The sequence below is a fragment of the Miniopterus natalensis genome, chromosome 2 (genome assembly GCF_054644295.1).
Source record: "Miniopterus natalensis isolate mMinNat1 chromosome 2, mMinNat1.hap1, whole genome shotgun sequence".
Taxonomy (NCBI): domain Eukaryota; kingdom Metazoa; phylum Chordata; class Mammalia; order Chiroptera; family Miniopteridae; genus Miniopterus; species Miniopterus natalensis.
The window spans coordinates 95,767,637-95,792,673 of record NC_142082.1 but is presented as its reverse complement, the minus strand read 5'-3'; the positions used below and the strand labels follow the sequence as shown (position 1 = coordinate 95,792,673).

General features: G+C 39.3%; 1 protein-coding gene across 1 annotated transcript in view; it reads right to left on the bottom strand.

Moving 5' to 3' along the window:
- The window catches only part of CRYL1 (crystallin lambda 1), a 156,650-nt gene extending 131,985 nt beyond the window's left edge, over positions 1-24,665 (bottom strand). The window contains exon 1 of the mRNA XM_016203550.2: positions 24,541-24,665. Coding sequence (XP_016059036.2) covers positions 24,541-24,623 — 83 coding nt within the window. The 5' untranslated portion in view covers positions 24,624-24,665. The remainder of the gene's footprint in view (positions 1-24,540) is intronic.
- Between the last annotated feature and the right edge of the window lie 372 nt (positions 24,666-25,037).

Here is a 25,037-nt window from a genome sequence, read left to right as displayed (position 1 = left end):
GGCCACTACACACACACAAAAAATCACTTTAATTCAATTGATAAGTATTTGCTATCACAGAGAAACAAGAAAGAAATTTATCAGAGTACCCTGTTCCTTTTCTAGAACTATTTTCTTTTCAAAACTTATTTTGAGAAATTTAAAAAAAAATGGAGAAAGAATAATAAACATCCCCATATTTCTACCATCAAGAATTAACAACAACCAATCGTGACATATTTGCTTCTGGTCATTTGTTAAATTTAAAATAAATTTTAAAAAACCACACATTAAAGTTCTAGCCTCCAACCTCACAAAACTGTTTTCTGCTGAACTCAGATAGGGTTTTTAATGCCAAAGCCCAATAACATAATGATTAACAATTTTGCCCTGAATAGCTCATGTGCTCAAAGGCAACTTCTTTAAGCTTCAACAGGCCAAAGCAAACTTTTAGACTTTCTTCCAAATGTCTTGAGTCAGATGAGATCAAATCAATGGCAGTACAAGGGAGGCTCTTGTTCCTTTGATGACCTACTGTTTTTAGACCTTCCCTGGGACATCCTAGGCAGCAGGGAAGAAGGCGGCCATGTAGGGACAAAAAGCCAGCAATGCAACAGCCACACCCAATAGCCTCACACAAATTAGACTCAAATGAAGAATCTACCTAAGTGATTTGGCCTCAAGGCCCTTTTCCCCCTGGGCTGGACACAGGCAGAGGGGACGGATGCATATTAACGCACTGGACAGCTGCACACTGGGTCCTGAGGGGAACCCAGATTAAAGGCTAGGAGGAGCTTTCAGACACACTCAAACAAACCCCTTGCATTCCCTTTAAGATCCACAAAGCCATATGCCACAATCAAGCCCAGCCATCTGGCAATGTTAGACTAATTAGACTAGTTGCAATATTTTTCATGGAGTATTTGGAAAAAACTTCTGCCTCAAGTTTTGCAGAAGACATACATAAAACCCTAGAAAAACTATATGACTCCCAACTGGCTTTCAGCAGCCTCACATATGCCACAATATTCAGCCCTACACTGTAAATAGTAAAGAACCTTCTAGTTCAAAGCGCATTAGTAAGTGGTTGTCGCATACCAGTGATACCTCTAGAGGTCAGCCTAGCACTAGGACTCAAAATAGTACTTGCATCCTTCAGCACATTTACATTTTTACTCAAAATTAGAGAAAAGGAAATGTTAATGATTAGTGTCGGGTAGGATATAGGTGATTTATTTATATTTATATTTTTGAAGTTTTATTGAAAAGGAACATTCATTAAGTTAAAAAGATAAAGACAATGGAGAAAGTGGAACCCTTGTGCACTATTGGTGGGATGGTAAAATGATGTAGCTGCTGTAGAAAATGGTACTGTACTTCCTCAAAAAATCAGAACTGGAATTACAATATCACCCAGCAATCCCACTTTGGGGGATATATAAAAAAAAAGTGAAAGCAGGGCCTTGAAGAGATATTTTTACATCCATATTCATAGGAGCATTGTTCACAACAGCCAAGCAAACTAAATATCCACCAGTGGGTGAATGGGTAAATAAACTGTGGTATAAACATACAATGGAATATTATCCAGCCTTAAAAAGGAAATCCTGACTCATGCTACAACATGAATGAACCTTGAAGACATTATGCTGAGAGAAATAAGCTAGTCACAAAAAGATAAATACTGTGTGATGCTGCTGCATAGGGTTCTTAAAGGAGTCAAATTCATAGAGACAGAAATTATAATGGAAGTTGTCGGGGTAGGGGTAGGAAGAATGGGGAGTTGTTTAATGGGTATGGTGCTTTAGCTTTGAAAGAGGAAAAGTTCTGGAGATGGATGGTGGTGATGGTTGTACAACAATGTGAATATACTTAATATCATTGAACTATACACTTAAAAATGGTAAGGAAGGTAAACTTCATGTCATGTATTTTCTTTACCACAATTAAAAATTAAAAAGATAAAGACAATGTTTTCTTTATTAAAGGAATGGTTGCTTTAACTGGCATTAAATTTTGTTTAAACTTGAATCTTCTAGAAGGTAAAAGAGGGTAGAAGTCAAGCAAGGACAAAACTCCACATGAACTACAATTCAGAAATAAATTGATTTAGGGACGATTTTGTAAAAAAAAAAATCTTTTTGACTAGAGTTGTTCCAATTGATTTATGTAACAATCTAGGCCTTGGACTTCCAATTACACATGGCGAATAAAAGACAGTATTTATCTCTTCTCCTGCCAGAAACCTCAATAAAATCAGACTTGAGGGAATCATCCTAACTAGACTTATTGTGACGATCATTTCACAGAATATACAAATATCAAATCATTCTATTGTACACTTGAAAATAATATGCTATGTCAATTATACCTCAATAAATTTTTTTAAATAAAAATATAGGTCCACAGGTAAAAGATACCAAGATACACAATAAATAAAGATCAAATTTTTGAGAAGATGGGAAATAATGCAAAAGCAGTAAGGTAAATGACCAGCGGAGTGAACAAAGCTGATATTTATGTACGGGGAAAGGAAAAGGCCTGTGAGAAGGAAGTCAAAGTGTCTCCCAAAGGAACTGGCAAAGGTCAGGGTTTGCAGATACCGTATGTGACACAGCACAATTGAGGAGCCTGGAGCCCATGAGTCCCTCCCCTCACTGCTCATGCAGAAACTCAACTAAAACACACCAGACACATAAGAGGGCAGGCATGACACCCTATATAAACAGGGAGTTGAGCCCAACCAGCGTGACTCAGTGGTTGAGCATCGCCCTACAATCCAAGAGATCCCAGGATTCAATTCCCAGTCAGGGCACATGCCAGGGTTGCAGACTCAATCCCCAGCAGGGGGCATGCAGGAGGCAGCCAATCAATGGTTCTCTCTCATCATTGATGTTTTTATCTCTCTCTCCCCATCTCCCTTCCTCTCTCTGAAATCAATAAAAATATATTTTTAAAAAAAAGAAAGAGGGAGTTGAGATCAAGTATACTCACTGAATGGTGAGAACCACACCCCCCCCCAAACATACACACCCCCTCCAGGCACTTTCCTTAGATGAGCAACAAGAATGCTGGGTGGAGAGTAGCAGATCCTCTTCTGGAGATAGTGTATGTAAAGGAGAAGAGACATAGAGGTACTGATGCCTGGAAATCTCTGTGAGAAAGCTGGAACCCTGCCAACTACTCTGAAAAGATACCCAGGGGCTCTTAGCCTGATCCATGCACACAAATCCCATAGAGTTTGTCAGTGCCTCTCTCTTAACAATATACCATTACCCCTCACCATAGAGCCTCTAACGTTAAAGGTAGAGGCCAAAACAAAAACAAAATTCAGTATGGAACTATGAGGAAACCACTGCAATGCAAGGAATGAAAGAGTAAAACAAAAACTATAATATCCTCAGAAAGATAAAGAAAATATTACATCCAGGACTCAGTAATAAGATAGAGTAAGAAAGAAATAGAGAGAGAAAGAAACTGCAAGTTAAATACATGGTAGTTCAAATGGAAATTTTAATGAAAGGGCTGGAGGGTCAATCTGTGGAAATATCTGAGGAAGAACACAAAGACTGAGATGGCCAACAGAAAAGAAAACAGAAAGTTAACACTTTTCTATGTGGTCCAACATCTGACTAGTGAGAGTTCTAGAAAAAACTCTGCTTGGGAAGAAAAATAAATAACTGAGATGAAGCCATCGAAGCCATCATTGGAACTGTCCTAATAACAGCCAAGTGACAGCATGATCTGTGAACATACAGATACGTCAGGTTGAACAACCCAGCTGAACCCTTGGCCTAAAAGAGAACAGGGGGGAAAAGGGGGTGGGATAGGGAAGTAGAGAGAAAACTGATCAAAGAAATAATACAAAAATATATCCCAAACAGAAGGATATGTTTCCAGACCATATATGAAGTCTATCTATAGGGAGACATGGGATAGGAGACTGCGAGTCTCGGTTATAAACTTGGTAGTGAAGTGACATCAGAGGAATGGCAGTGTGAGAGATTCCCTTGGCCTCTCCCCCTGAAATTTCACCAAGTTAAATAACTATAATTCAACAAAGAATTCCCTACTCAATACATAGGAATGTTGTGAGAGACCCACGCATTGAAACATCTAAAGGTGGGCAACCAGGAATAAATGGGGAGATGAGACGGAAGGAAAGTGCACACACAGCCTTCCAGCTGGGAGCTCATGGCTAGGCCTGGAAAGGGGAGGAAGCTGGCAGTAGCAGGTGGCTCCCTTTGGCAGGGAAGAACGGAGAGCTGGGAGGAGGGAGTCCAGCCGGGCGAGCAGAGCAAACAGTGCCTGATCAGCAAATGCCTGACAGAGCATGGGGTTTTGCCACACAGCTCTCCACTACACAGCGGTGGTTTTTCAGACAAAGAAACAGAGCGACAGAGCCCTGCTGCCCCTTGGACTCCCAAAACTCATCTCCTGTTGCCCTTGGTGTTGGGTTGAGAAGCACATTATCAGTAAACCAAGAGCTACTGAACCTCTGTTTCCCTCTGTGACTAATCCCCAAGTGGGGTGCTTAGGGCAGGAACACACAGAGGTCCAGAATCACCATGAGGGTGAGAGCAAAACAAACTCCACCACCAAGCAGTGCAGCTGTACTGACTTATGGAAGCCCAGGAGGTCAAGTCTGGGAGACCAAAGAGGGAAGAAAATCTTGTGATTCAGCGCATCTACTGGAAAATCGTAGAAAGACCTCTTCAGAGAAACCTGCTACAGAAGGCCATTAATATAGACATATATACATGCCTAGACAAAAGAGAGTAGCAAATATCATAAATAACCACAGTAATGAGGATGATCAGAAAGAAAATGAAAAATCCCCGGATAGCAAGCTGGAACACATGGAAATATGTGATATAAATGACAGAGATTTCAAGATTGCAGTTCTAAAAATACTCAACCAGATGTGAGAAAATACAGACAGGCAATTCAATGCACTCAGAAAACAAATCAATGAACAAAACGAGTACTTTTACCAAAGATATTGAAACTTTTAAAAAGAACCAATCAGAAATTCTGGAAATGAAACATGCAATTAAGGAGATTAGGAGTGAGCTACTGAGCATAGAAAACAGAGCCAACCAGATGGAGGAAAGAATTAGAGATATCGAAGATAAGAATCTAGAAATGACACAGAGGGAAGAAGAGACAGACCTGAGCATAAAGAAAAACGAAAGACCTCTACAAGAACTATCTAACTCCATCAAAAAACGCAGTATTAGAATAATAGGCATTCCAAAAGAAGCAGACAGGAAAAAGGGAATGGAGAGTCTATTGAAACAAATAGTGGATGAGAACTTCCCAAACCTATGGAGAGAACTAGATCCTCAAATCCAAGAAGCAAAAAGAACACCTAGTTACCTCAATCCAAAGAGGCCCTCTCCAAGGCACAATATATTTGAACTGTCCAAAATTAATGACAAAGAAAAAATTCTAAAAGCAGCCAGGGAAAGAAGAAAGTGACCTACAAAGGAAAACCCATCAGAATTTCATCCAACTTCTCAGCAAAAACTCTACAAGCAAGGAGAGTGGAAACAGATATTCAAATATCTGAAAGAGAGAAATTACCAGCCATGAATAATATATTCAGCAAAATTATCCTTTAAATATGAAGGAGAAATAAAGATGTTCCCAGACATACAGAAGATGAGGGATTTTATCACCAGAAAACGACCACTGCAGGAAATACTCAAGGGAGTTATTCCACCAGGAACAAAGAACATAAGGTCACAATACTACAAGTAGGATCACCAAAAAACTTACAGCATAAACAGGGATAATTTGTGACAACAAAAACATAAAAGGAGAGGGGATAAAGGTCTGAGCCAGCAAAAGAGGATGAATATCAGATGCACTCAAAAGAAAAAAAACTACTGTATATATGCAACTTTATTTTTTATAAACCTAACGGTAATCACACACAGAAATCCCCAAACAAGGACACATAGCTTTAAAAAAGAAAAAACAGAAGAAAGAAGTATGAAACACCACCAAACAAAAACAACAGACAGAAACACAAAGGAAAAGTACCAGTGGAGGCAGAGCTACCAGAAAACAAAGGATAAAATGGCTATACGAAGTCCTCATACATCAATAATTACCCTAAATGTAAATGGTCTAAATTCACGAATAAAGAGACACAAAATAGCAGAGTGGATCAAAAGCCAAACTCAACTATATGCTGCCTACAAGGCACACATCTAAGCTGCAAAGACAAAGGTAGGTTCAAAGGAAAAGGGTGGAAAACGATTCTACAAGCAAGTAAAATCTATAAGAAAGGTTTAGCCATAGTTATATCTAACAAAATAAGATTTTAATATAACAATGATAACAAGAGACAAAGATGGACACTTTATAATGATAAAGGGGAGACTATATCAAAAAAAACAAAACACTTCTTAATATATATGCACCCAACAAGGGGGCATGGAAATATTTAAAGCAACTACTCACAAAACTAAAGAGAGAAACAGATCAAAACACAATCATAGTTGAGGACCTTAATACTGCATTGACAGCTCTAGATAGATCAACCAAAGAGAAAATCAATAAAGAAATACTGGCCAAAAAGATGGCGGTGGACTAAGTGGAAGCTACAATGACACTCTACCTGGACCACTCTGGCATTACAATTAAAACATAGAAAAACCATCCAGAATAATCAATTGCAACTGAAGACTAGCTGGACAGTGCCCTTATAACCAAGGAGGAAAAATGGAGACCACATAGAAAACAGGAGGAAGTGCGGAGGTGTGAGAGGGCTGGCTAGGTTCCCACAGACAACAGCTGAAGGTCCAGAAGGATATTTCAGCTGTGGGGGGTTCCCACTGAGAACTCTGGAGCCTAAACCCCAGACTGTGCTTCCCAGCCAAGAGCACCAGAACTGAGAAAGGTGCCCACATAACATCTGGCTGTGAAAAGCAGCCAGGTTTCCGTCTGCCAGGGAGAGGCAGCTGTAAATGCAGGCACCCATTTAAAGAGCCAACACATAAAGTTTCATGTGCAGCTACTCACCTTGGGCTCCAGGAGAGGAAAGGCAGAGTGGACTGGAGCTGTATGAGGAGAGTCTAGGGTTGTGGGCTCTGGAGATAGAACTCAGAGGGCACCACTCTGGATTCCTGTGCTGAGTCATTCCCCCATACTGCAGAGGACATCTTTCTCGGGCAGATAGTTTGCTGCTTTTGCCTGGGGGGAAGCAATTGCCCCACCCTAATGGAAAACCTCTTGCCCTGCCCTAAGGAGTTTCTACAGCCTGAGACTCATTAGAGAATCAGATTAATCAGCCTGCAGGCAGAGGAAGATTTCAGAGTGTTTTGAGGCTTTGCCTGATCTATTTCTGGACCCCAGCCTTGGAAAAGCAGACTTTGGTGTGCATCTTGGTCCTGTTCAAATGCACCCAGCCCCAGTAGAAGAGACCTCAAGCAGAGGGTTGCTGATAGTTCCAAACAGGGTACTCAGGGCCACTCACAAACTGCATCTGATATCGGCCTGTACCAGAGACCCTCCAAAACAACTGAGAGTCCTAGCAGATCTACGTAATACACAGAAATAAATCCAAATAGACAGCCAAAATGGGGAGACAAAAACACAAGTCCCAAATGAAAGAAGAAGAGAAGTCTCCAGAAAAAGAGCTAAATGAAATGGAGACAAGCAACCTATCAGATGTAGAGTTCAGAATACTGATTGTAAGGATGCTCAACAGCATGAAAAAAGATATGGAAACTGAAGGAAATTAAGGATGACATAACAGAAATAAAGAATACACTGGAAGGAGTAAACAGTAGATTAGTGGAAGCTTAGGATCAGATTAGCTAATTAGAAGATGGTAGAAAAAAAATCACTCAACCAGAGATCTAAAAGGAAAGAACACTTAAAAAACAGGAAGACAGTCTAAGGGATCTGTGGGACAACATGAAACATAACAATATTCATATCATAGAACTGCCAGAAGGGGAAGAAAGGAAGCAAGGGATAGAGAACCTGTTTGAAGAAATAATGGCAGAAAACTTCCCTAACCTGGTCAAGGAAAAAGTCACACAAGTTCAGGAGGCACAGAGTCCCAAGCAAGAAAAATCCAAAGAGGCACATCAAAATTAAAATGCCAAGAATTCAAGACAAAGAGAGAATATTAAAGGCAGCTAGAGAAAAGCAATCTGTTACCTACAAAGAAGCTCCCATAAGGCTGTCAACTGACTTCTCATCAGAAACTCTACAGACCAGAAGAGAATGACATGATGTATTCAAGGTAATGCAAAACAAGAGTCTGAAACCAAGACTACTCTATCCAGCAAGATTATCATTCAAGATAGATGGTGAAATAGCTTCCCAGACGAAAAAAGGCTAAAGGAGTTTATCACCACCAAACCAGCATTGCAGGAAATGTTAAAGGAACGGCTGTAATTAGAAGTAGAAATAGACAGAGAGAGAAACATACACATAAAGAATTAAAATGGCAATAAGTATCTACCAATAAAAACTTTAAATGTAAAACAAATCTTTACAAGTTCAAGAAGATTGAAATCATATCAAGCATCTCAGGTCACAATGGCATGAAATTAGAAATCAAACTACACAGTAAAAACACTCAAAAACATTCAAACACATGGAGGCTAATTAGCATGTTATTAAACAATGAATGGGTTACCAATAAGATCAAGAAAGAAATCAAAAACTTCCTGGAAACAAATGAAAATGAACACACAACAACCCAAAATCTATGAGACACAGCAAAAGCAGTCCTAAGAGGAAATTTCATAGCACCACAGACCTACCTCAAAAGCAAGACAAATTTTTAGCAAACTAACCCTATAACTAAAAGAATTAGAAAGCTCCCCTAAGAAGCCATCCAGACCAGGGCATTTGTTTGCTGGGAGTTTATTACTGCTTTGATTTCACCAGTTGTTATTAGCCTATTCGAGTTTTCTGATTCTTCCTGATTCAGTTTTACATTATCTCACTTTTATGTGGAATCTAATAAACAAAGTAGGCAGGAACAAAACAGGCAAGGGTGGGGGAGTGGGTGGGGAGAGATTAATCAAAGAACTTATGTGCATATATACATAACCCATGGACACAGAAAATAGTGTGGTGAAGGCCTGGGGGGGCGTGGGTGTGGGGTGGAGGGGATCAATGGGGTAAAAAGGGGTGGATATCCGTAATACTTTCAATAATAAAGATAAATTTTTAAAATAAAAAAAAAAAAATATGGGCCTTACCCTAGCCAGTTTTGCTCAGTTGTTAGAGCATCAGCACATGGACTGAACGGTCCTGGGTTTGATTCCTGCCAAGGGCACAAACCTCAGTTGCAAGCTCGATCCTCCGCTCCAGTCAGGGCGTGTAAAGGAGGCAACCAAACTATGTGCCTCTCTCACATCAATGTTTCTCTCTCTCTCCGCCCCCCTTCCACTAACTCTGAAAAGCAATGAAAAAAATATTCTCAGGTGAGGGTTCAAAAATAATAATAATAATAACTTGAAAAAAGAAATATCGGCCTTATATCAAACACTAGACCAAATAATTGACATTTACAGAGCCTTTCATCCCAGAACATCAGTTTATACATTCTTCTCCAGTGCACATGGAACATTCTCAAGGATAGACCATATGTTGGGTCACAAAATTAGCATCAACAAATTCAAGAAGATTAAAATTATACCAAGCATATTCTCTGACCACGATGCCTTGAAATTAGAGACCCACTGCAAAAAGGAAGTAAAGAAACCCACAAACATGCGGAGATTAAACAATATACTACTAAAAAGTGACTAGATCAAAGAAGAAATAAAATATGGGATCAAGAGACAAATCAGAATGACAGTACAACATACCAAAACTTCTGGGATGCAGCAAAAGCAGTAATAAGAGGAAAGTTTGTATCATTACAGGCCTATCTCAAGAAACAAGAGAAATCCTACGTAAACAACCTAACATCACATCTCAAAGAACTAGAAAAAAAAGAACAAAAGCAACCCAAACTCAGCAGAAGAAAGGAAATCATAAAAATTAGAGCAGAATTAAATGAAACAGAGAACAAAAAGACTATACAAAACATTAATAAAACAAAGAGCTGGTTCTTTGAAAAGATTAATAAAAATGACAAACCCCTGGCTAGACTCACTAAGGAAAAAAAGGGAAAAGACCCATATAAACAAAATCAGAAATGAGAGAGAAGTCACCACAGACATCACAGACACACAAAGGATCATACTAGAATATTATGAAAGACTGCATGCCACCAAATTCAATAACCTAGAAGAAATAGATAAGTTCCTAGAAATATATAATCTTCCTATACTAAATGATAAAGAATTGGAAAATCTAAATAGACTGATCAGCAGTGAGTGAGGAAATTGAAACAACCGTCAAAAAACTCCCAAAAAATAAAAGTCTAGGACCAGATGGCTTCACCAGTGAATTCTACCAAATGCTCAAACAAGATGTAAAACCTACCCTCCTCAAACACTTCCAAAACACTGAAGAAGAGGCAATACTTCCTAACACATTTTATGAGGCCAATATAACCTAGATACCAAAACCTGCCAAGGATAACACAAAAAAGAAAACTACAGACCAATATCTCTGATGAATACACATGCAAAAATCCTAAACAAAATACAAGCAAATCAGATACAGCAGTACATCAAAAAAAAAAATACATCACGATCAAGTGGGGTTCATTCCAGGGGCACAAGGATGGTTTAACATACACAAATCAATCAACATAATACACCACAGTAACAAAGAAAGGGTAAAAATCATATGATCATATTAATAGATGCAGAAAAAGCACTTGATAAAATACAACATCCATTTATGATTAAAACACTAAATAAAATAGGAATAGAAAGAAAGCATCTTAACATAATAAAGGCCATATATGATAAACCCTCAGCTAATATATTCAATGGTGAAAAACTGAAAGCTTCTACTCTAAGATCAGGAACAAGACAAGGATGTCCACTCTCACCACTGTTATTCAACATAGTTCTGGAAGTCCTAGCCAGAGCAAAAAGGCAAGAGAAAGAAATAAAAGGCATCCAAATAGGGAAGGAAGAAGTAAAACTGTCACTTTTTGTGGACATGATTCTGTATATAGAAAACCCTAAAGACTCCACCAAAAAACCATTAGAGGCCTACCCGGTTTTTGCTCAGTGGTTAGAGCATGGGCCCACAGACTTAAGGGGCACGGGGTTTGATTCTGGCCAGGGGTGTGTACCTCAGTTGCAGGCTCAATCTCCAGCCCTGGTCAGGGAGAGAGGCAACCATTCTTTCTCTCTCTCCACCCCCTCCCCCGCCTTCCACTCTCTCTGAAAAGCAATGCAAAAAATATCCTCCAGTGAGGATTAAAAAAAACTATTAGAAACAATAAACAAATACAGTAAAGTGCAGGATAGAAAATCAAAGTACAAAAATTCACTGCCTTCCTGTATACTAACAAAACTTCAGAAAAAGAAATGAAAAAAAAATTCCTTTTGCAATTGCAACCAAAAGAATAAAATACCTAGGAATGAACTCAACAAAGAATGTGAATGGCCTATATACTGAAAATTACAAAGTATTATTAAAAGATTGAAAAAGATACAGCAAAATAGGAAAATATCCTGTGTTCGTGGATTGGAAGAATCAACATAGTTAAAATGGCCATATTACACAAAGCAATATACAAATTTAATGCAATCCCCATCAAAATCCAATGTCAATTTTTAAAGAAATAGAATGAAAAATCATCAGATGTGTATGGAACCACAAAAGACCCCAAGTAGCCAAAGCAATCCAGAGAAAAAAAGAATGAAGCTGGAGGTATCATGCTACCTGACTTCAAATTATAGTACAGAGCTATGATAATCAAAACAGCATGGTATTGGCAGAGAAACAGACACACAGATCAGTGGAATAGAAGAGGGCCCAGATATAAAACCATATGTATATGGGCAGATAATTTTCAATGAAGGAGCCAGAAACACACAATGAAGTAAAGATAGTCTCTTCAATAAATGGTGCTGGGAAAACTGGAAAGCCACATGCAAAAGAATGAAACTGGATTACAGTTTGTCCTTGTGTACAAAAATTAACTCAAAATGGATCAAAGACCTAAGTATAAGACCCAAAACAATAAGCCACATAGAATAAAATATAGGTAACAAACTATGGACCTTGGTAATAGAGAACATTTTATGAACTTGACCCCAAAGGCAAGGGAAGTAAAGGCAAAAATACATGAATGGGACTATATCAAACTGAAAAGCTTCTGCACAGCAAAAAAAACTGACAACAAAACAAAGAGGCAACCAACCAGATGGGAGATGATATTTGCAAACATTAGCTCCAACAAGGGTTCAATTTCCAAAATATGTAAAGAACTCATAAAACTCAACACCAAACCAACAACCCAATCAAAAAGTGGGCAGAGAACCTTCCCACTCCTCTCCCAAGACATACAAACAGCCAATAAAATATATGAAAAGATGTTCAACTTCACTAGTAATTAGGGAAGTGCAAATCAAAACTACAATGAGATACCACCTCACACCTGTTAGAGTGGCTATTATCAACAAGACAAGTAATAACAAATGTTGAAGAGGTTGAGGAGAAAAGGGAACCCGCATTCACTGCTGGTAGGAATGTAGACTGGTACAGTCACTATGAAAAGCAGTCTGGTGATTCTTCAAAAAATTAAGAATAGAGCTACCATACGACCCCACAATCCCTCTCTGGGTATATACTCGAAAACATGTATTTGCAAAGATATATGCACCCCTATGTTCATTGCAGCATTATTCGTGGTGGCCAAGACATGGAAACAACCACAGTGTCCTAAAATAAAGGGCTGGATAAAGAAGATGTGGTAAATGTACACAATGGAATACTACTCAGCCATAAGAAAGGATGAAATACTGCCATTTGCAACAACATAGATGGACCTTGAGAGTATTATGCTAAGTGAAGTAAGTCAGTCAGAAAAAGCTAAGAACCATATGATTTCACTCATATATGGGATACAAAACTGAAACACATGAACAGAAATAGCAGTATAGTGGTTGCCAGAGGGAAGGCGGTGGGGGGATAGGGTAAAAGGAGTCCTAATATATGGTGATGCGGAGAAGATTTGACTTTGGGTGGTGGGCACACAGTGCAATATACAAATCCTGTAACATAGAAACTCATACCTGAAACCTATATGATCATATTAACAAATGTCACCCCAATAAATTTAATAAAAAAATAAAATAAGCTTGGTAGTAATAGTTGTCTTTATGCATGTATTTCTTTAATGAGAATTTTTAAAAATGTAACAATCTAGGCTTTTATCTATTTCAGAACAGCATTAATGTGCTATCTACTATTTTGTGACCTCTTTCTTTCAGTCCTTGGTAGAGTGGTACTCTGGCCTATATTTACTCCCACTTCAACAGAAACCAATTAGAAAAACAGAAGGCCAGGATTTCTTCCAGGTGGGGTGACCAGTGTGTGTCACCTATCTGGGTGATGATGCTGTTGCTGTTCCCAGTCCCCTGACCTGGCTCTATCTCAAGTTCAGAGCCCCAACCAGATTGTCTGAGTGCCACAGGGCTCCAACCACACACTCTCACTACATACACATAGATTAAGTTCATGCTTCACAAAATCCCAAATGAGGTCCCTGAAGTGTGAAAGTTGAGGAACAACATCCAACAGTGCAGCGCATCTCCTGCTGTGAAGTATCACATAAACACTTTTCTCCCATTTGTTTATTTCATTTTTATTATTTTTACTGTTTCTGAAGTGGGGAGGAAAGAACACCAAAATTTTATTAAAAAGAGAGCCCCAGACTTTGTGCGACAGCACAGTGTTTTTAAAATCATGACTCATCTCCAGTTTCCTGAGGACTACTCATACAGTTACCAGCTCAGCCCCTCAGACATCTGAATCTGAAAACCTCTCAGTGAAGTACAGGGTGGGGGAAAAGTAGGTTTACAGTTGTTCATAGGGAAAATACAATAATTAATAAATAATAATATAAAACTAAACTCTGTGTTTCTCATACTGTAAACCTACTTTGCCCCACTCTGTATGTAAATTAAATACGCCGTAGAAAAAAAGAAAATTCCCTCCATTTGTCCCCCAGGATGGCTGAGGCTCTGAATGCCTGGACCCACAGCCCTAGTCACTGTCCCTGCTTTCTCCCCTCTCCTCTCTGAGGCTCTCAGAAGTTCTCTTCCCTTTAGGTTGGTGGTACCATTGGGATTTGGGGAGAGTGGAGATAACTCAGGGAGTGAAAGGTCTGCTTAGGCCTCACATTGTCAATTTCAGCAATGTTTTCACTGGAGAATCCACACCTTTCACACCAAGTAATCTTCACAGCCTACCTTCACTGTTAACGTGTATGTGTCTACATGAGAAAGCACACAGGATCATATATAAGCATGTACCTCAAAATGCTCAACAGTAACTCTTCATCCTGCCATCTGAAGATAATCAAAGCATCCTGATGTGCCCCCAATTTTTTAAATGTACAACCAGCATACATAACTTTCACAGATCAGATAAACAAAGGTATTTCTGTTGGGGGGAAAAATAAATAACTGAAATGAAGCCATCATTTGAGCTGCCCTGATGACAGCCAAGTGACAGCATGACCTGTGAACACACAGATAAGCCAGGTTGAACGACCCAGCTGAACCCTTGGACCACGGGGGTGAACTTTTAACAAGAGGACTTCCGATCACTTCTGAACTTTTCTACACCCTACTTCTAGAAGCACTTCAATTAACCTCCAATTAAGGGTTTTCTGCACTCTTCCCTCCTAGGAGCATGCTTGTGCTTTCCTCTCCCTTTCCTTTTCCCCCAACCCCAGGCACATTACCTTTACCCTTCTCTCTCCTAAGCTCTGTAACTTGTTTCCTGGGCCCATTTCTTCTACCACTTACTTCTATCTCTGTGGGGAAAAAAAGTTTTCTGCCCAGGAAATGGTATAGTTACCACTTAGATGAATCTTGTTTTTTGTCCTTCAATAAAACTGAAAAAAAGTCTCCATAAATGTCTTATACATTTTTCTTATATTTATATCTAGATTGCATACATTTTTTGGTAATTGTAGCAAATTTTTAAGTGTTTTCTAACCATATATGGTCAATGTATAGAAACAATTTTTTTCCACTGAAACTTATTTTCCCCAGCCTTGGAATTTTACCAACAAAGTCTATATTCAAATTTCACCCTTTTAAATTTCACCTAATAGTAAAGTACTCACTATCAACTTGGCTAGAACTGCTCAACTTCTCCTGGAATCTCCTATTACTATACATCACTCATCTAGTTCCCTGGGGGGGGGGGGAGTAAGTATTTTAGGTTTTGTGGGTCATATAGTCTCTTGTCACAACTACTCCCTGTAAAGTGAAAGCAGCCACAGATTATACGTAAATAGTGGGTGTGGCTGTGTTCCAATAAAACTTTATTTATGGCATGACAAAGATTGGAACTGCCAGTTCTGCCTCACTACCTACAGCAGTGGAATTCCCACAGTAGCGGGACAGCTGTAGCAAGACAGAACCAAGAACCCCAGCACCTAGAATCAGTAGAGGTAGCAACCTAACTGCGGCCAGTATATCAGTTCTCTACCATCTATTGTCACAATCTTGGGGGTTAAGAATTTTGGGGGGGCTCTGTTTGGCTCACTTGAGTGGCTACAGTCAGATGAAGGGTTGGCTGGGGGCTACTGATCTGAAATGTCTTCACTCATCCATCTAGCTGTCAGTGTTGGCTAGTACTGGCTGACAGCTGGGCCACTTGTCTCTACTGGCTAGACTGAGCTGACTGACAGGATAGAGGATGGAGGATGGATCCCAACAGCAATGTACCATTGGCCAGTGCAGTCCCTGGGCAAGCCTGGAGTCAGGGAGTGGGAGCAGCAAAGTCATGTGGCAAAGGGGGGTGAGAACAGGGATAGGAACAATGTGTGCCCATTCTGTGATCTATTATCCTCAGCTATTCCAGCCAGTGGTATGTAGGAAAACTGAAAGTCAATTTCAAACCAGAACAGACTAGTCCAGGGGAATCCAGATCAAAGCTGAGATCAAGATGTTTCAGCAAGTGTGCAGAGATCAGAACAAGTTAAAAATAAGCCCCAAGGCCCAGTTACTGGGAACACCAAATACAGGAGAGAGCAGTTCAGTTATTCAGGAGAGTGAGTCCACGGCAGCCACCTCGTTTCAGAGGTCACTTCTGATGGTTTATTAAATCTATATCTATTTAGAAAGATTCATTTTTAGGTGGATTGAGTACCATAACAACCATCTTCAGCTGGTAAAGAGGTGGCAGTAAAGACACTGAAGAGAGCAGGCTTACCAAAAGAGGGCGATTTCTGATTGGGACTCCAGCCAGATAAGGCAGCTTATTCTGCCCCAGAGTGAGTTGGTCACTGAAATGTCAACATGGCCACACCAGGAAGTCCTAGTCCCTCAAGGGCAAGACTAGCCGCCTAACTATGTGGCAATGAGCCTGGATACAAATCATGCAAAGTAAAACACTCCTGATCTATGGGTCCATGTAAAAACTTTGCTTTTTTTTCTTCTTAAAATACATTCATCTTCTCAAATTCTTACTTGAGACCTAGTATACGCCCAGCACTAGGCATATAATGCAGAACAAAAACCAAGTATCATCTGCCAATGAAGTTTTCCAAGGTCAAGCTACCTTTCTGTTCTGAGATTTAAATATGTTAAGTTTTGCCCTGGCCAGGTGGCTCAGTTGCTTGGAGCTCTGTTCCATATACCAAAAAGGATGCAGGTTCGATCCCCAGTCAGGGCACATACGGAAGGCAGCCAATCAGTGTTTCTCTCTCACATAGATGTTTCTCTCTCTCCCCGCCTTCTTCTCTCACTAAAAAAATTTTTAAAAAAAACATATCCTCAGGTGAGGATTAAAAAAAATTAAGTATGTTAAGTTTTAAGTTACTCATTTTGCTAACACTGGTAGGAAAAGAATGGTGTTGGATAACAGCTTTTCTATTTTATTTTTTTATTTCACTAAGATCTTTGGGCACGGTATGAGTTGTGATAATTTCTTAAATCTTCTACTGTTTTAGTATTTTTTAAAAAATCAACCTCATCGAATTTAAGTTCATTTTTACAAGTTCAGAATCAAGATGCACCATTTCTACTCAGTTAAGATCAATGTTTAACAGTTGTCACACACAGAATTTTTATGAAGAAGTAATGAATTTCAACATTTTATTTTCTACTACAGAATGTTCAGGTGAATCTGAATATGGGAAGTGAACCAAACTGCAAAGGTGGGGCAGCTGGCAGGAAAAAGACTACGAAAAACATGGCCAGAAGAACTGCCTTTTGAGACTCAAGAAAAGGTTCCCATGACTCTGTTAAAACAATTACTGAGCCGGTGCCCATGATGTTCCAGGCTCTATGGACAAGAAACTTGCACACTGCTATTTCTGTGCCCACATGTCTCTCACAGGGATCCTATAACATCTGAATAACAAGGAGTACTGAGAGTCCTCGTGAAGCTTACAGCCTAGTGTAATGGATGAAGAGTGTGATAAAAGGACACCCACTGGGCATGATCTGTTCTGACCCATCAGTCAATTCAACCCAACCAGGGAAATAGAATTTTTATATTTGTTAACAAAAGGTTCTGCTTATACCTTACACCAAATACGTGGTCAGGAACATTTTAATCTTGGGTTCCTGAACAAGTAAGGACTATAGCCAATACACAGTGTTGCTGTTGACATGAGCTAATGCTATTGTTAACCTGCAGGTTGACACAGTTTACTGACTGAAAGAAGCAGCAATGATTCTTTCCCGGCAGAAAAAATTTTGAAACTCAGGATTTACTTTACTGACCAAAATAATTACAAAATTAAAGTTTGAACTCAAGTCTCTTAACCTGATCTCTGTACAGGAAAGGCATTTTGAAAATCTTTTGATTTAAAAAGGGAAAGCAGGTGGCTTTATTTGAGTCACAAGACCAAAAATTTAGTACTTCCTAGGAAGGCAACATGACACTCCTCAACCTGATTTTCCTGAAGCTCTTTGCACATAATAACTTGAAAAGAAAGAGGTAGTCAGTTAAAAGATACCCTGAGATTCCCTACTTTCAGCCAAAGAGGTACAACCAGTTCTGCATATGTACATTAACTCAGCTTAAATGTGAATGAGTTGTAAAGATTAGGTCATTGATATTGAGGAAAGAGCTGTGTTGTACTCTTTTTAAGTCTTAGATACGTAAGAATTCAGTACATTTGCTTTTTCTATAATAAGGCAGCTAATAGTAAGAAATTATTTTGGAATTTTTGGCTTAAAAGTCTTATAAACTGATATCTAAAAATTCAATCTAATCAGGCACCAATAACATTAAGAAACACTAGCTTTTCTGCCCTGGCTGGGTAGCTCAGTTGGTTGGAGTGTCATCCTGTTCACCAAAAGGCTGCAGGTTCGATTCCTGGTCAGGACAAATATGGGAGGCAACTGATCGATATTTCTCTCTCCCCCCCATTCCTCTGTCTCTAAAAATCAATGAAAACATATCCTCAGGTGAGGATTTAAAAAAATAAACACTAGCTTTTCATCACGCAAAGTAGCAGAGTAACAAGAAAACCTTCAATCTAGCCTTAAAAAAAAAACCAAAAAAAAACCTACCCACAATCTCCCCATGCACTCCTGATGCCTGAAAGGACTTCAAAAGTGGCCAAAACCTTTAATGATACACCTAAAAAAAGGCCTAAAATACAAATACCCCAAGATATGGAACAAATAACTTTTCAATTAGATATCTTAGAGTTTTTTCTTGGTCACTTTGAGATGAATTGGCTTCATGAAATAAAAGATGAAATGATAATAGTGTTGAAAAGTGTGAAGCAAAGGTCAGCAAACTATATATATATAACCCACTAGCCAAACCTGCCCCACCACCTGTTATGTGGCCTGTGACATAGAGTTTTTATATGTTGAAATGTGTTTTTTAAATCAAAAAAATAATAATACTTTGTGACATGTTAAAATTATATGAACTCCAAAGTTCACCGTTAATCTATTAAATTCTCTTGGAACACAGTCACACCCACTTGTCTACATCTTGTCTACAACTGCTTTTACTCTACAAGGGGTTACTACAGAGACCATATGACCCGAAAGGCCTAAGACACTTACTATCTGGCCATTATAGGAAAAATTTGTCAACCCCTGGTCTGGAGCCCAGGCTGGGCTGGCATGGCTTAATCAGAGGTTCAGGGTCCCCTCTTCCCAGGCTGTTCTCTCCTCTAACACCAGGCCAGCTATTGAGCTAATATCTCTCAGCTCCAAACCCACTTTCCAAAATGGGGTCTGCTGTGCTCTCACTTACACAAATTATTTAATGTTGGAATAAAAGAAAAATTTAACCAAGCAGATGTAATTTTACTTATTTAGGAATGCCATAAGTTCCTTAAAGTTCTGTACAACTGTATTCCCCTTAATGGTTTTTTCCTTATCAATAAATTATTTCTTATTGTTCACTACATCACCTGCATGAAATCAAATATTAAGTTATTTGTGTTCCATACCTCGATGCCTTTTAAAAACACTCTTACTCCATCTGAGGAAATCCTCTTCTTCTTGGCTCCTTTTCTATGATTAGTCAATGTTCCCTCAAGAGGTACATACCACTGATCCTTGAACAATGCGGACGGTAGGGCATGATACACACCCCCAGTCAAAAATCCACAGATAACTTTTGACTCCCCAAAAACTTAAATTGTCCCTTGGTATGCATGGAGACTGGTTCCAGGACTCCCACAGATAACAAAATCTGTGGATGCTCAAGTCCCCTATATAACAGCATATGTAGACACAATGCATAGTCGGTCCTCAGTGTCCTCAGGCAGGCTCTCAACCATGGATCAAAAACAGTACAGTACAGGTATTTACTGAAAAAAACCTACATGTAAGTGGACCCATGCAGTTCAAATCTGTGTTGTTCAAAAGTCAACTGTAATTTCTTCTATTACAATAGAACATATGGCTTTTGAGCTGCTTTAATTGAGGTTTAAATTTTATCTAAAGACTTTTAAAGATTTCTACTTCCAACACTATGGTAGTCCAGAACCTCTGAAGGGCCTCCTGTTTACATCCTGTATAAAAAGAATTTATGTATTGGGGATTCACAAGTACAGCAAGTAAGGATAATTTTCAAGGCTCCCCTTTTAATCAAAAAAAGAAAAACAGAAAAAGAACTCAAAAAAGATATATAAATGGCAAATAAGCATGTGAAAAGGTGCTCCTTTTCAAATTAAAATGAGATACCATTATGCACCTATCAGAAGGGCCAAAATCCAGAACACTGACACCACCAAATGCTGGGAAGGGTACTGAGTAACAGAAACTCTCATTAATTGCTGTTGGAAATGCAAAATGGTAAAGCAACCTGAGAAGACAGTTTGATGGTTTCTTACAAAATTAAACATACTCTTACCATATGATCCACCAATTACACTCCTCAGAATTTACTCAAAAGATATGAAACTTCTGTCTACACCAAAACCTGCACACAGATGTTTATAGAAGCTTTATTCATAATTGCCAAACTTGGAAACAACCAGATGTCTTTAAGTAGGTGAGTGAATAAGAAAACTCTGGTACATCCAGAAAGGGAATATTAGTCAGCTAAAAGAAATGAGCTATCAGCCCTGACAAGAGAGGGGAGAGAAGCTGGAGACTGAGTTCAATCACCAATGGCCAAAGATTTAATCGATTATGCCTATGAAATAAAGCCTCCATAAAAACCCAAAAGGACAGGGTTCAGGGAGCTTCTGGGTTGGTGAACATAAGGAGATTTGTGGAGAGTGATGCTCCCAGAGAGCATGAAAGCTCAACACCCCTTCCCATAAACCTTGCTCTATGCATCTCTCCATCTTGCTATTATATCTTTTTATAATAAACAGGTGACCTAGTAAGTACATTGGTTTCCTGAGTTCTGTGAGCTGCTCTAGCAAATTAATCAAACCTAAGGAGTGGTGGTAGGAACCTCTGATTTACAGCCAGTTGGTCAGAAGCCCAGGTGACAACCTGGCATCTGAAGTGGAGGACAGTCTTGTGGGACCAAGCCCATAACCTGTGAAATCTGATGCTATCTCCATGAAGACTGATTGTAGGACACCCAGCTGGTGTCAGAGAATTGCTTGGTGGTACAGGGGGAAAAAATCTACAAGTCAGAATCTCAACTATTTAACATGGAGACCAAGAAACTTTTTCTGTAAAGGTCACATAGTGATATGTTAGGCTTTGTGGCCACATAAGGTCTCTGTTACCTTTTCCTCTTTTTTTACTTTATAATCCAATCTTAGCTCATGGGATACACAAAACAAGCTGCAGGCCAGGTGTGGCCAGCTGGTGGTGTCTGGGGACCCCTGATCTGACACACCGTATATTTCACTAATTCATTTTGGACGATCTACTTCTCACTCTTCCCTCTCCCTGTAAAATATGAATCCTCAAGATTAGAGATCTCAACCTACTGTATTTACTACTGAATCGCCAGGGCTAAGATGAGCACAGAAGAGGCGCTCAATCAGTGATTCTTTTAATGAACGAAAGTAGGAATAAGTCTGTCAGGGGGAAAATTCTTTTATTTAAAGCCCCCCAATGATTTTTTAAAGATTTTTTTTTTATTGACTTTGAGAGAGAGGATGGGAGAGAGAGAGAAAGAGAGAAACAGTGACGTGAAAGCAAAGCAACAACCAGTTGCCTCCTGCGGGCCCCCTGCCAGGCGTCAAGCCCACAATGCGGGCATGTGCCCTGACCAGGAATCAACCAGGCAACCTTTCACTGCATGGGATGATATCCAACTAACTGAGTCACACCAACCAGGGTAAAGTCCCTCAATGATTTCTGTAGTGGAGGCCATTGGTGTTCTACCCAGATCTCTGAAACCCTTTAACCAGCAGTGAGTGCCAAACCCCCAGCTTTTGAATTCTTTGTTGCTAAAGGCTTACACCTGCCCTCTCCCTCAGAGTAGATCAGACCCAGACCAGAAAACTGGAAGTACCTGGGAGTTCACATCGACCAAGGAGGGCCCCAGACAATGACTGATACAGGAATATGAAAGCTAAGCTCTTTGCCTTCAGGGGTTAAAGACTTTTACAGAGTACTTCATGTTCCAGAAATCCCCTGGAATCTTGATGAGCCTGAGACTTCTAAAACCATGTCTTCAGTTGGCTTCTTTGTCTTCCTTATCCTGTCCCCTCATTCCCACACTGGCTTCTGGGAGCACTTCCTTATCAAACCCTGGCCTAGGAACCCTCATCTCAGGAACTGATTCTGAGGATCCCGATCTAAGGCAACATAATATAAAACAATGTATATTAAATGCTCAAAGATTTAAAAAGTGGAACCACAAAGGATGAGCAAATGATGAAAAACTATTGAAAATAAACAGGTATATTTGGGAAAGTATGAAATATAACTTTTAAAACGAAAATTTAATTATTGAAATAAACTCAGTGGATGGTTTAAACAGCAGATTAGGCACAGCTAAAACTAGAATTAGTGAACTAGGAGAAAGATCTAAAAAGTGTAACCAGAATATATTCCAAAGGGACAGGGAGAAAGAATATATAAAAGAGAGGTTAAAACAGTATACAGATGATGTATTGTAGAATTGTGCACCTGAAACCTGTATAATTTTGTAAACCAGTGTCACCCCAATAAATTCAATAAAAAGGAAAAAGAAAGTCAGGGTAAGACAAAGACAAAAAAGAGAGAGAGGTTAAAAGATGTGAATAAGTTTGTTCAATATACACATAATCATGATCCCAGAAGGAAAAACAGACCCAGCAATCTCATTCTTTGGTATTTACACTGCAGACACTCTTACACTTATGTACTGGGAGACATATGCCCCAAACTGGAAACAGCTCTAATGTTCATCAAAAGGATAAAAGAGAAATAATTTATAGCAAAGTCACAGAGCAAAATATTATATAGCAATGAAAACAGATGTACCACACCTACAAGAAATAACATGGATGAATCTCAAAAATATTCTTATAAAGTACAAAAATGAACAAAACTAAACCATATATTGTTTGGGGATACAAATATATGATAAAACTATCTTTTAGGCAAGGTAATAGTAAGTACAAAATAAAGGATATTTGTTGCTTCTGGTAGGAAGTCAGGGGGATCAAACCCACAAGGCGCACACAGGGTATTGATAAGGTTCTAGGTCTCAAGTTGGGTAGCAGGTTTATTAATGTTCATTTTATTATATTCTTCATAAACTAGCAGAGGTGATCTATTTGGTTGCATATATCAGATATTATATTAAAAGTAGTATTTGCAGAATCTCTATAAAGCCAATAGTATAGAAGGGTGCTGAAGAGCTCAGACCCACCCTTAATGTATACACAGACCAAAGCTAGACCTAACTTTTCTCATAAAATAATTGCAATAATATCTGCTTCAGTGGGTTTACTATGAGAATTAATATTGTAAAATTACTAGACTATAAGCTCCTTGGTGAAAAGGGCTATATCTGTTTTGTTCCCCTGTGTATTATTAGTGAATAGCACATGCCTGGGATGCAGTAGGTATTTATGTTAATTCCTCTTCCTTCCATAGCAGGGCAGAATAAAGCATTGGTGGCTATATAGTGGTTGTTTCATTTTGGAATTTTTGTTTGTTTTTTAGATTGACATTTTATCTTGAAATTGGCTACATGTCACTATATGTAACAAGCAACTTGACTTCTCTGGATTTCAGGTTCTTAATCTCTTACACAACAGAATTAGACTCAAGTATATAATTTCTTGATGCCTATAGCCTGACATCACACCCTATATATTAGTCTTTTCAGAAAGTAAATGATAAAGAATGTTACAAAAAAATGCAAATTCGAGTTACACATTCATGGACAGCTCCTGAATAAAATGACAACTGAGACGGTCAAATTGTGTTCAGTGACCATCATCTCAGGTGGGTGGGCATCTGGGCACCTTGCCTTCTGGCACACTGCATTAGCTTCTTCTACCCAATGTGGTTATGCCTAAAACTCACCCCTCAGCATCTGGTAAGCTCACCTACTCTTACAACTTTACTACAGTTACCACAGTTAAACTGGGTCCTGCTGTCATTAGATTAATAGGTCAAAACAAACCTGAGGACCTCTGCTCCTAAGATGTAATGCCCATGCAGCTGTGGTTCTCACATGGTGAAAGCCAGCTCACCAGCTCACCAGCCCACAGAGAAGCAAGGATACCCAGGCCTGCAGCCCTGCAGGACACAGCAGAAGTTTACAAACTCATTCAGACTGGAAGCCTGAGATCCACGGTCAGTTTCCCTACTCCCATCATACATCTTTACAACCCTAAGGGTCCTTTCCTCACAATTTGAGCCTCTTCTTAGTTCACTACTCCACTGCTGCAGGCCTGGCCTTTACCAGTTCAATAGCACTGTAACAGCCATGAAGTGAAAAAGTGAAGTCACACATGCTGATGGCCTTGAGAGCGCGATAAATAAGACCTGCTGAGAGCAACAGAGTCAATGTTCCTCCCAGAGTTGCCAGCTGACTTACCTGATGTTTTCTAGGGCGTTTGTTATCTGCTGTTGCTCAATATCACACAGTTTCACCTTGAAGCCTCCACTGGCAAACAACATAGCCCAGCTTCGCCCAATGATGCCACTAAAGGGAGAGAAAATCAAGAGAGGCTCCTAGTTAACTAAGTAATAGAACAGTTTTTTACTCCTAAATCAGAATAAATTGTTTTAATTATACAATATCCTATTCTTAAAATATTTAATATCTTAAAATTACACATTCTATAACATTTGAAATGTTATCTGTTTCCACATAGGAGTTCCTGAATCCTCAACTCCAGTCCAGCATTAATAATGCACATGGATCACCACCAGACAGGTAGTTAGTACGTGCCACATACTGAAACAAAAAGTTGGAGTAGGGAGGTGGCAGGTTGTCATGGACGTGACAGGCCCCTATGGGAACCTCCATCTGACCACTGTCCTAGGCAAGTCACTTATTCTGAAGGACAGGTAGAATTTCCCATCTCCTCA